The following is a 12,713-nucleotide window of genomic DNA, read 5'->3' on the forward strand; positions in this document are numbered from 1 at the left end:
AATTAGTTAAATGACCAAACTGAAACAAAAATAAAGATTTAAAAGTCACATGACTAGATTTAGTACCTATGTACACTCTGTATATGAACAACATTCTCTGTTGCAGATTGAGTTCTCACCTGCTTTGGCACTGTGACAGAAGCTTGTTAATAATCTTACTTTGGTTTTCTATTTTATTTTTACCTTTCAAGATTCAAACCTCCACTGTTTGCTTTGTGCTGTTTGGATTTTAATTTAGCTAAATTTTTACTCTTCTTATGGAACACAGTAACTTCTGTTGCTGTTTTCCATTGACAGGACATTGCACAATACAAAGATATCGTACTCAGTTTATAGTGTTATTTAGAGTATTTTATTGTGCATATTAAGTCAGTTGTTGAAATGCAGTCATAAAACCTCTAAATGACTGCTTTTGATGTAGCCAAGACTGACTGCAAAGTTCATTCTGCTGAGTTCTCTCTTCATCTTTTAAGCAATTCCCTTATTAGTTTTAAGAAAGTTTTTTTACTTGTACATTATGTTATGTATGAAATTACATCACCATGTATATTGTATTAGATATGAGCCAGAGAGACAGAAATGTCTCAATTTGACTTGAAACATCCCTCCGTCTGTGTGGGCAGAATGTTTGATGAGCCACTGATGAGACAGAAGTGTTATGTGAAAAGGCCGACAGCATGGTTGTCTTGGTGACAACCGTCCTTTAATAGTGAAGGAGTACTCAGTGATTCACAATATGTTTGCAGGTTTTGTTGCACATCACTACAATCACATCCAATTTTATACAATCCATTGTAGCCCAATAGGATTTTAATAAAGGATGCAATGTCAGCTGGTTAAAAACAAATAATCTGAAGAGTTGGATGACTGTTTGACTTCAAGTGAAACAATAAAACTCATATTAAAACTCAGTTGTAGTCAGAAGCATTTATAATGTGGTAACATATTCTCTACGTCAGTCTTCACACATCAAAATGCTGCTGCATGTTTTTTAACACGAACATGTAAAAAAGAGCACATCATCCCATCCTGGCTTCTCTCCACTGGCTGCCAGTGTATTTTGGAGTTCATATAATTCTTTTAAAAACCTTTTGGAGGTTTTAAACAGCCTTGCCCTGCCTTATTTAGCAGAGCTTCTCCACTGCTACACTCTGTCTCGATCACTCAAGTCTGCTGACCAGATGCTCCGGGTCATTCCCAGTTCTAAGCCTACCTTCACACATTCAACAGGCCCTTTCCCTAAGCACTGTTAAAACCCACTAAAAACGTATTTTGACCCAAGGGCGCCCAGGGGAAAAGGTAGGACAATTCCAAGAGCCCTCAACCGACAGGGGAACCCCACAATTATTATTATTTTTTCTTTTATAGTGATACATGCAGTGGTGGCTGCATGGAGGATTCCCCCCCCCCATTTCAGGTTGCTGCTGAGGTCTGGTAGGTTAAGCAGGTCCAGCTGGTTACACTCTGTCTCTTGATTAGCAGAGTATAAGGCTAGCTGGGAAACTGACTTTCAGGGCTTCTTGGCCAACATGTGTGCTGCAGCTTTGTGGTGCTGTGATGGAGGATTTGCTTGATAGAAACCCTGGTTTTTGTTGTTACTTTCTCTTTTCTTCCTTTTCTTTTCTCTTAGGTGAACCCTACCGTCATGGATGTACAGCCAACAAATCTGCAGCAACTGTGTGATGCTGTCATCTTAATATGGACCAGACTCTCTGAGGAATATTTCTAGTACTTTGTTGAATCTCTGCCATGAAGGATTCTGAAGGCAAAAGAGGGTCCAACCCGGTACTAGGAAGGTGTACCTAATAAAGTGGCCAGTGAGTGTATTTAATGAACATTATTGCACACCTTTCTTTTTTTTTTTTAACCAGTTGCTATTAACCTTCTGTAATATAAAGTCATTTTGTGCTTATGACTCTCATCAAAGCTTTAACCACACCTTTGTGTCCAAAAACTTCTTTCATTTTGCTCTGAAAATTTTGTGTTCCAGTAAATTCTTAAAGATCTATTAGGGTAGTTGAAACATATCCTGTACTTAAATCAACATCTCCTTCAGTAGCTATTACCACTTCTTATGAGAAAGGGGAATTTTCCACATGTTCTAGAAAACAGCGTTAGATACGCTGCCCTGAGGAAGGGGGGTGGAGGAAAATGCAAATGTACCATGTAGCTCTATGTCCAAGGACAGCTAAAAATAATCACGCACTAAAAAAAAAAACACCTCAGCTTGTCGTCTGAGAAAGATTAATTATTTCTCTTCGTCCCCCAGGAGAGTGTTTTGGGATGAAGTGACATGCGAATGAACACATCTGCTCCCCATGTTGGCTACCACACAGTCTTTTCCTGCACACACTCACTGATACACACCAACATTAATTCTAACTGGCACTGTGCCGTCCTTGGATATCTGATCTCTCCTGCTTTTGCATACACTTTTGAGCAAGCATACATATACACACACTAACTTCTGCACATGACCCAACACACTTGTGCTGACCATTCACCTAAAAATAATTACTTTGCCTCTCTTGATATGTATAGATGCAGATTTTGGAAGATCCCCACATTATGCTCCAGACACAGACGTGACACTGTCCTGTTTCAGCATCCTTTGTAGAAAATGATCATTAGTTGGCTATTTGATCAGTTCCTCAAGTCTCCTGCTTCCTCATCACTGACCCTTCACGTAAAAAAAACAAAAACAAAAAACAGACCTTGTAGAAATGTTTTGGAGTCTGTTTCTGGTGGCTAGACAAATGTGGAATACACCCAGGGATGTTCAGTCCTTCGTCGGTGCCCCAAATACATCCTGTTCTCCAGTCCAGCAAATAGTCAAGGTCACCTTGTCAAGGTGCACACAGTTTCTATTCTAGTCTGGCTGAATCATTTTCCTAGGAGGCCTGCTGGTGCCCAACTCCAGAGGTCAGGGGTTGAGAGGCAGGGTCACCTGGACAGGTCGCCAGTCCATGGCACAGATCAATAAAATATTAAAAGAATTATTTATAAACTGTTTAAAAGAGAACTTTATAATTAAGTTGAAATAAGATAATTTTTTTTATTTAAAAACCACATTTTTATGGAGCAGTGATCTGCTGGGATGAACTTTCATGAGACACAGAGACAGACGTCATACACACATAAAGAGGCCCAGGGCAAGTAATAAAACTACATTCAACACAAACACTTTGAATTGATTTGTTGCTGAAAATGTGCTGTATAATAAATAAAATGACCTGACCTTACCTTAACATCACCATAAACTTCACTTATATGCAGTTTCAGAACCCAGTACTAATTATTTTAAGAGCCAGTTTGTCATCTTTGCTAGGTTTCTATCTGACAGAAAACCTGCAACATGTTGACCAAGTATAAATGATTTTTCAGGCTCCATGATTTAATTAACGGGACAATAAATCCATAAAAATTACTTTTAAGATACCATACATACACTATATTAACTTTGATTCTTTTATATAAGCTTACATGTTAATGTTGCTGACTTTCTTATCCATAGTTTTCAGTCCACATGCTTTACTTAGTCAAATGCGGATTATGAGTGATTAACATAAAACACCTTTAAATGATTCAATAAATGTATAAATTACATTGTTACGGCTGCAATCAATCAATCAATCAACCAATCAATCAATCAATCAATCAAATTTTATTTGTATAGCACATATCAGCAGCACTGCGACAGACTGGCGACCTGTCCAGGGTGACCCCGCCTCTCGCCCGGAACGTTAGCTGGGGATAGGAACCAGCAACCCTCCAGACCCCATTAGGGACAAGGGTGTTCAGAAAATGGATGGATGGATGGATTTCAGCAGCACGGCATTTCAAAGTGCTTTACATCAAATCAAACACATCAGATACCCTCATCATGAACTGGTAAAGCTTGTTATTTCAACTAACTGCTTCTGATTGCTTTTTCATGTTCTATATTTCTGTGGATCTCTACTGGAAGCCAAAACTAGCCTAATCTTCATCATCAAGTTCTCTATTTGAAGATAAATGTGTTGACAGCTTTGTCAATTTTATTTGTTAATTCCTGCGTCCTGTAGGCTCCAGTACATCTGTGTCTTAAGGGTGATCTTGACTGGAAACATACATCTAAATGGTTCCTTGTGATAGATGAGTCTCTTCATTCTCACTGTTTACTGAATTTGAACGATCATATTTTTGCTTCAAAAACGTTCTTTTTGATGAGTCTATGTTCTGTACCAGTCTGGAAAGTGACTCAGAAGGTAGTAATAGTGGTTAATAATATTTGTATCTTGTAGTAATATTGTAATAATATTTAGTTGGATAACTACAATTATTACTATTGAATACATGTTTAGAAAGCCAGTGATGACATAGTTTCTTTGAAAAAGTAACTTTAAATGGACTACTGACTACTCCTTGAAAAAGTAACTTAGTTAGATTACTGACTACTTAATTTGGAAAGTACACTGTAAAATGTAATAAGTTCACTTTACTTAAAAAAGTTAGGAAACCGATTGCCTCAAAATCTCCAAGTAAAGTAGCTAATTCATTTTAAGGTGTTATTGCTAAAAAATAACTATGTTTAGACCACAGATAAAGGCAGTAAACTTGAGTGCCGTTAACTCAAAATCATTAGTAAAGTTGACTATAAAATGTCAATTATGACTACTTCAAATTGTGAGTTATGTCAATTAAGCAGTACTCATAAAAATAAGTTATACTTACACGTTTAAGAGTTCACATTACTTGCAAAATATCAGGAAACCAATTGCCTTGATATGTTCAAGTAAGATGAACCAAAAGTGTTAAGTTATTGGAACGAAGAGCCAACAGACAACAGTTTGAATGGAAAAAAATGTTTAATAATTAAACAAGTTTATCTTAAATACAAGGTTCTCAAGTGTGGTTACATACACACTAACCTGGAAACAAAGTTTTCCATAGACTTTTTTAAGGAAAAAAAATGACATGACTTTTTTTCTAGGGTAGCCTTCAATGTAATATTGAATCCTTCAAATGGCCCTCAGTCTTTAAAACTTTGAGAATCCCTGCGTAAATGTCTTTGTTGACTGGTGTGAAACAAAAACTCAATTCTCAATACTAGAGCCCAACATTTATCATAACATTGATAAAGTAAATAATGAAGTAGTGAAGTGAAGTAATGTTTCTCCTCATTAACATAAAACCATTTAGTAGTCTGCAAATGCAATGATGCTCTCTCCAACAAAAAAAGAATCAAACAAGAAATAAAAATCACTTTTCCAATAAGGGTAAAGGTATCAACGTTGATCCATAATGTCACATCACATTCACTCATTGCATCAGAAGATTTTTGAGTGATTGTATTTTTGGTTTTAGGGATTTATGTCCAAGTGACAGAAGCACCCTTTGGATGAAGTCAAAGGTGTACTTCAGTTGTTGAGGGTATTCCAAATTCAGAGAATAAATAAGTCCAAAGAGCAAACACATGGCATGTGGAAGATTCCCAAGATCATTCATGACAAGACTTCCTTCCAAAATGATGGCAGTACTTGAAGACTGGAGGTGCAGTGAGTCAGTGGAGGCCTGCCTGTCCTCAGGAATGATGGTCAGGATCCCAATGGGGGTGTGAGACACGTCTGGGTCTTCGCAGTCCTAACAACAATAGAAGCAACACCACAATTACATATCAACGTAACACTTCTTTAGGGTGACCAGACGTCCTCTTTTTCCCGGACATGTCCTACTTTTCAGACCTAAAAAAATGTCCGGGGGGAATTTAAAAATCGTCCGGGATTTTGGTCAACTGCCTCAAAACACATTACATAGCTTACAGTGCATTGTGATTACATTTCCACTCCGTTCCACTACTCCATTCCAGGTTTATTTGTATGGCATAGAAATCGGTAGCACATGTGTGTCCGCCCATTCTACCCCCCCGCCAACAAAAAAAGAAGTGTCCTCCTTTTCAGAAACCCAAATCTGGTGACCCTACACTTCTTCATCACGGCTGCTTCTCCTACAGTTTACAGCTGTCCCACCTACGGCAGTCTACTCATCATAAACCTTCTATAGCAGTACATCGGCTTTTTTAACCCGCCAACATCTTTATCCTTATCCCTTTTCCTTTTTTGTTTTGCGCACCGGACAGCTTTTTTGCACTGCCGCTCCATCTTGTTGCCAATAAATAAACATGATATTTTCGACTAACGTTAGTCCCAGGCATCGCTAAATCATTACACATAAAGTTAACCTCAAAACCTGGACTTATGGATGAATTATACGGCCGAGATAACGAATATAAGTTTGCTAAAAAACAGTGGGACTTACCGTGACCAAACTTAGCTGCAGCAACCGCCGTATTGTTGACAATTTGGCGCTTCTTTCAAACACGTCGTCACTCGTCAGTGTCCAATGCGCATGTGCGTTCAACGAGAGCTGCCGAATGATGCCGAGTTTTCTGCTGGTTATGCAGATGCGTTTTGCTCACTCATAACTCCAAGTTCGGGTTACTTGCTGCTGATGAGTTTGATTACTTGCCTCAGTAGAAAGTTGTCTTTGCTAAGTTTAAGTTAGTATAGTCAACAGACTAAGCTGGAATGAGTTCAGGTCACTTTTCTTTTTGAGTACACTTTACTTTTACATTTTACAGTGTAACTAAGTTACATTAAAAGTAACTTTTTAAATTACTTTCAGCAGCTGCTAACAACAACAACGCTCGGCCTCCAGTGAAAATCACATTGAGCTTTGTTAATACTTAATTGTCAGCTATTTTATAATGGTAACATCAACAATGTGTCTCCACTGATGAGGTTGAACTGAAGAGGAGATTGTACAAAAAAAAAATTAAAAACCTGAGTAATTTGTGTAGTCCACTGTTGTCTGGAAAACTCAGAAGGATTTTAAAGGTATCACAGCGCAGCGCACAGAGCTCCTCCTGCAGCTCCCCAACTCAGATTGTGGAGCTGCACAGATTTGTGACACTTATCCATCCATCCATCCATCCATCCATCCATCCATCCATCCATTTTCTAGTCACCCTTGTCCCTAACGGGGTCGGGAGGGGTGCTTGTTCCTCTCCAGCTATGTTCCGGGCGAGAGGCAGGGTCACCCTGGACAGGTCGCCAGTCTGTCGCAGTGTGACACTTATCTTAATATTAATAATTATAACGGAGTTAAGTTGCCATTATAATTATTGGCAACTACGGACACGTTTATTCGTGGCTGTTTTCACGTTTATTGCACTGTTCATATTAGTCTCGATGTTTGCAGTTTTGTGGAGCGCAACGCGAAGCTCGACATCATTCAGAGGTAATACATTAACTTGACATTAACAAAGACACAGCGGGACGGATCATCCGGGAAATGATGGACAGGGAGAGACTGACTAAAACTACCTTAATGACGGACAAATTCTGGGATTTATTATGAGTTTCTGATTATTTCCAAGCACAAATGAGTAACTTCACGTTCAAAAACGAGCCCAAAAAGGCGCATATAATGAAAAAAAAAAAAAAGCCCAAAGCCGCTTATAATAATCGGACTTGGCGACAGAAACTCAAAATAGTTCCAGTTTTTTCACCAACAAAATGCGCATCTCCCTCCATTGTTTACATTTCTGTCGCATAGAGACGTCGGTCACTCGACAAGACGAGTAGAGGAAATACGATTAAATAACAAAAGAAGATAGTAACGCACAGTGTTGTAGAAAGTACTAAAAAAATGTACTAAAGTAAAAGTACAAATACATGGACAAAAATGTACTCTAGTAAAAGTACCACATTAACACTTTTACTTGAGTAAAAGTAAAAAAGTACTGGCTTTTAAAAATACTTAAGTATTAAAAGTAAAAGTACTTCCTGAATGCATTACTTAATCTCTAATACAATATCATTAAGTGTACCTATCATATTTACTTTTAATACATGAAATATGTGCCATTTTAATTAACAATACCACAGATAGAGCATGTTTTTAGTGTGTTTACTCTCTGTGACAGTTTAGATTTAGGTTTGTGATTCTATGCATCATAATTTCAGGGATGGAAACATCTTAAATCCACATTCCCATAAAAACACCTAGATATTAAATACTGAGAGCTGAAATAAATTTAACCAGTATCATTATCATTTCAAACTCTTCTTCATTCTGCTTTGCTTCCATCTCTGTGGCACAATCCGCAGTGGTTTCCTACCATCCCTAAAAGCTACCGCCCTGGACGTTCGCCCATATCACCCATGTCAGAAACCACAACTGTCTGCTCCATTAAACATAGAAATTAAGGCAAAGCACCAATGGTAAACAACGCTTAACTATGAATACTGTCCAAGGTGCAAGAAGTAACCAGGCAGAAGGACAATGACTGTTCTCACCCTGTCTGCCACCATGACAGGTTACCAACACAATCAAAGAGCAATGAGCAGCTCTGCGTTACACGGTCTTGTTTTGTTTATTGGCCAATTAAATAAATCTATCTATTTTTTAATTAAATAAAATAATAATAGCTACTGCAGTGTGTGCAGAGCGTCACAAGAACTAAGAACGGCTCTCAGTGAGGCTTCAGTCCTATAGGACTTAGTAAAAATCCGTCCAGAAGAATTGGATCGTTCCTCACTAACGCAAAATGATTTTGATAAGTAACTGTAGTTTGACTACTGGATTTGAAATAGCAACGCGTTAGATTACTCGTTACTGAAAAAAGTGGTCCGACGTCACTGTAGATAGCCGTGTACAATATCAAATATTGAAAGAGTTTGAATCTCAATCTGGTCGTAGGATATCAGTGTCAGAAGTTTATTTTCTGGAATAGATTTTTTTTTGAAGATTTAAATTAAACATGGGTTGTGTTATGTATTGTGAGTGTAAATTAATTCAAATATTAAAATGCATATAGCATTTTAATGATTGCGTTTGGTGAACCCGTTTAAAATATAAATGTGATCAGCCCCTCCCTCGGGCTGTCTGCGGCGATGCGCTCAGAAACCCAACAGGACAGGGAAAAAAGTTCGACAGCCAGGCAGGCAGTGCGCAGCCGCAGGTCCTTCGGGTCGGAGCTAATTCTGTGTTTGCGCTGCTTCTTTCTTCGCTTCCACCACTATGGAGCCTCCGGACTTTGAAGCCATGAACCTGACAGTGAAGCCGGCCCCGCCAGCGTTCCCGCTCTGTGGTGAATGGAAAGAGGCTGCGGAGGGATCTCTGTTCCACCTCGCCAACATCCTGCTCTTCCTCGGCTTCATGGGAGGAAGCGGTTTCTACGGACACCTTTACCTCTTCACCTTCCTGACTGTGGGCTTCTTCTGCAGCACTGTGTGGGCATGGTCGGACCCCTGCACCACGGACAGCTTCCTCTGGAACTTCGCCCTGTTCGGGGCGTGTTTGACTCAGGCTCTCTATGTAGTCTACAAGCTGAGGAGCCTCACATTCGACAAGGACTTTCAGGAACTGTATAACTGCATGTTTAAAAGACTCGGAGTATCCCTTGCACATTTTGGGAAGATAGTGACCTCCAGTGACGGAGTTGTCCACACCTTGGAGAAGGGCCAGTTCTTTGCTGTAGAAGGAAAAACAGCTATTGACAAGTTGTCTGTTCTTCTGTCTGGCAGGTGACTGCATGGTTGCTTCACTTCTGCATAACTAAAACTTGCAAGGCAAATTTTTCACTGCTAGTTAAACATTTAAGTTGTTTCTGTTTAATTAAGAGATTATGTCCAAATCTGGCCCACTATTGCAGCTGGTCTGGGAAACCTCACATTTCAGCTATGCTTTTTAAAAATAACAAACAAATTATAAACTTCTCCAGCTTTTCTGCAGCTAATCTGGGTTCTATGACTGCTTCAATAGATGCAAGTGTGGAGTAAATCAGGCAGGTTCCATCCCTCTATACTGCAAGTGGCAGAGGATAACGGTCCATAATGATTATGAAGCAAACCACATGATTCATATGATGTATTTCTAAAGAAAGCTCAAAGCATTCTTTACTTCGTGGCAGACTGTTTTTCTGTAAAGTGACTTAATTCTTCTTACTAGTTTTAATAGTGTCTGAAACAGCAGTTTCCTCTTTGCATTGTAACATTTTAACATGACTGGTTCTTAAAATGCGTTGAGAGGAAAACAAGTCTGTAGTCGGAGATCGAGCACCACGCAGTCTTTTCTTCTGTACAGCATAACAGTGCTAGTGAACTTGTTAAAAAGATTCTTGGTAATAAATCAGAACACAGAAGAATGCTCAATTGGAAAAGTGAATAAATATTTATACGTGACAATATAACAAAAATATTATGAATATAATGACATTTCTTTCAATGTCTGGTTGAGGTGAAAGTCAGGGAGGATGGAAGTGGCTCTGCCCAGCAACACTTCATCTGACATGACTGTGTAGCAGTGACCCAGATGGAGCTCCTAAAGGTTTAATGACAGAAGTTTTCAGTTGTGTTCTTTGAAAAAAGGACAGTCAGCCTCATCAATGCCTCGCCTGCTGTCCCTCTGCCTTTTTTGGCTGATTTAGTCCTTTTCCATGTCCTGATGTCAGCAGCAGCTGTTGCAGATAGGAATCACAGATGAGCCGACTGACTGTCACAATGCTGGTTATAATACTGTTTATGGTTTTTAATTCTCTGTTCTCTTCCAGAATCCATGTGACAGTGAATGGAGAGTTCCTGCATTACATCTACCCTTTCCAGTTCCTGGATTCTCCTGAATGGGATTCTCTCAGGCCCTCAGAGGAGGGAATATTCCAGGTGTTTATACTTCTCTGCGTGTCATGAATAAAATGACATTTCTTTCAATGTCTAACTGAGATGAAGGTCAGGGAGGATGGAACTGACCTTTACCTCAAGGTTGCTTGTGTAACTGTAGGTTTATTAAACCCTTTCAGCAGAGAAGCCCCGCACATTTCTGTACACGTTTCTTTGTAGTTACAGTTTTTCATGTGTGATGCAGTTCCTCTCCCCATCTCTTCAGAATTCTTTGCTTGTTGGTCCAGTGGTAGAGTGTTTTAATCAGCATCTGAGCTCAGATTACTCTATTGACAGTTTTCATTCAAATACTGGCTGAAATAATCCTTTAAAAACATTATAAATAAATGCGAAGATCTTCTGGCTGAAAAATACACTGGGGCATGCGGTCACTGAGTCTAAGCTGTTTTCATGTTTGTGTAGCTGTAATTTTACCTCATATGTCTCTTGTGCTGAGATAGAATGGCAAACCTTTAACTTTTTTGAGACTCTGTTGGAAGCCACATTCTGTCATTTTGAGCATGGTGAATTTCTCATAAGTGATATTTAAATTACAAATATCAATTACTATCCATCCATCCATCCACTTCTGTTTATCTGGGGTCGGGTCGCGAGGGTAGCAGCTTCAGAAGGGAGGTCCAGACTTCCCTCTCCCCAGCCACTTCTTCCAGCTCCTCCGGAGGAATCCCAAGGCGTTCCCAGGCCAGCCGAGAGACATAGTCCCTCCAGTGTGTCCTGGGTTTTCCCCGGGGCCGCCTCCCGGTGGGACGTGCCCGGAACACCTCACCAGGGAGGCGTCCAGGAGGCATCCTGACCAGATGCCCGAGCCACCTCAACTGGCCCCTCTCGACGTGGAGGAGCAGTGGCTCTACTCTGAGTACCTCCCGGATGACTGAGCTTCTCACCCTTTCTCTAAGGGAGAGCCCAGCCACCCGACGGAGAAAACCCTTTTCGGCCGCTTGTATCTGCGATCTCGTTCTTTCGGTCATGACCCAAAGCTCATGACCGTAGATAAGGGTGGGAACGTAGATCGACCAATCAATTACTATTATTACAAATAGCTCTTCCAACACTTTGAACTGTGTTTTACTGGAAGCTCACAGAAATACATGACGTTGTCTGTTTTTTTCTCTTCAGGTGACTCTGCATGCTGACGATCAGTGCCGATACATAGCCTGGAGGAGGAAGAAGCTGTACCTGCTTTTTGCTAAGCACCGCTACATAGCCCGGGTTTTTGCCCTGATTGTGCGCAGTGATATTGCTGAAAAGGTGTACTCACTTAGTGACAAGGCTTTTGATAGGGCAGGACACCGCTATGATCTCCGCTTACCAAGTTACTGCCACATGCCAGGGCCAGAATTAGAAAGAGCACATGACCTCCTCGAAGTTCCTGTGCCAGGGGAAAGGGCTGCCTAGTCACACACACACACGCACACCTGCACACACACACACACACACACACACACACATGCACACACACACAGTATCAGGCCTTTACATTTAGAACTTTCTTTCTGCATTACAAAATGTCATTGGGGTAAAATCTGTCCATACTTGGGGTGATGTTTAAGTGAATTAACCACCCTGTGCTCTCATCTACTGCTCACCCGTGAGATGGAAACCCCAAAGAAAACAAGTCAAACTGAAGACTGACTGCCTCACTGATCCATAAGCACAGACATACCAGGCAAAAATCACAGGCTATCCTGGAGTTTTTGTTACAGAATCCATGAAACCGTTCCAAGAATATACTGAACTGAAGACTCAATGTCAGCAGGCATGACTTCAGTCAATCAGGAATACTGCCAGATGTTGGTGGTTACAGCTGCTATCAGCCAATCAGGTTTGGCTCTGAGAGGCAAATAAAGACACATATTCAATAAAAAGTTGAATGGTTTTCCCCAACAGTGCACTTAAAGTCTAATTGTTATTGATTCAGAATTTGTAAAAGAAAATACATATAGAATGTTATTTTGCTCCTTATTAAAGGGTTAAACTCCAGCTTTGCAACTG

The 12,713-nt window shown here is 40.1% G+C and overlaps 1 protein-coding gene across 1 annotated transcript; it reads left to right on the plus strand.

Moving 5' to 3' along the window:
- The first annotated feature begins 8,922 nt into the window (after positions 1-8,922).
- On the plus strand, positions 8,923-12,657 carry popdc3 (popeye domain containing 3). Its single transcript, XM_044116242.1, has 3 exons — positions 8,923-9,569; positions 10,595-10,703; positions 11,838-12,657. The coding sequence occupies exons 1-3, from the start codon at positions 9,064-9,066 to the stop codon at positions 12,114-12,116; spliced, it is 894 nt and encodes a 297-aa protein (XP_043972177.1). The 5' UTR covers positions 8,923-9,063; the 3' UTR covers positions 12,117-12,657.
- The last annotated feature ends 56 nt before the right edge of the window (positions 12,658-12,713 follow it).

The sequence above is a fragment of the Gambusia affinis genome, linkage group LG05 (genome assembly GCF_019740435.1).
Source record: "Gambusia affinis linkage group LG05, SWU_Gaff_1.0, whole genome shotgun sequence".
In the NCBI taxonomy this organism is placed as follows: Eukaryota; Metazoa; Chordata; class Actinopteri; order Cyprinodontiformes; family Poeciliidae; genus Gambusia; species Gambusia affinis.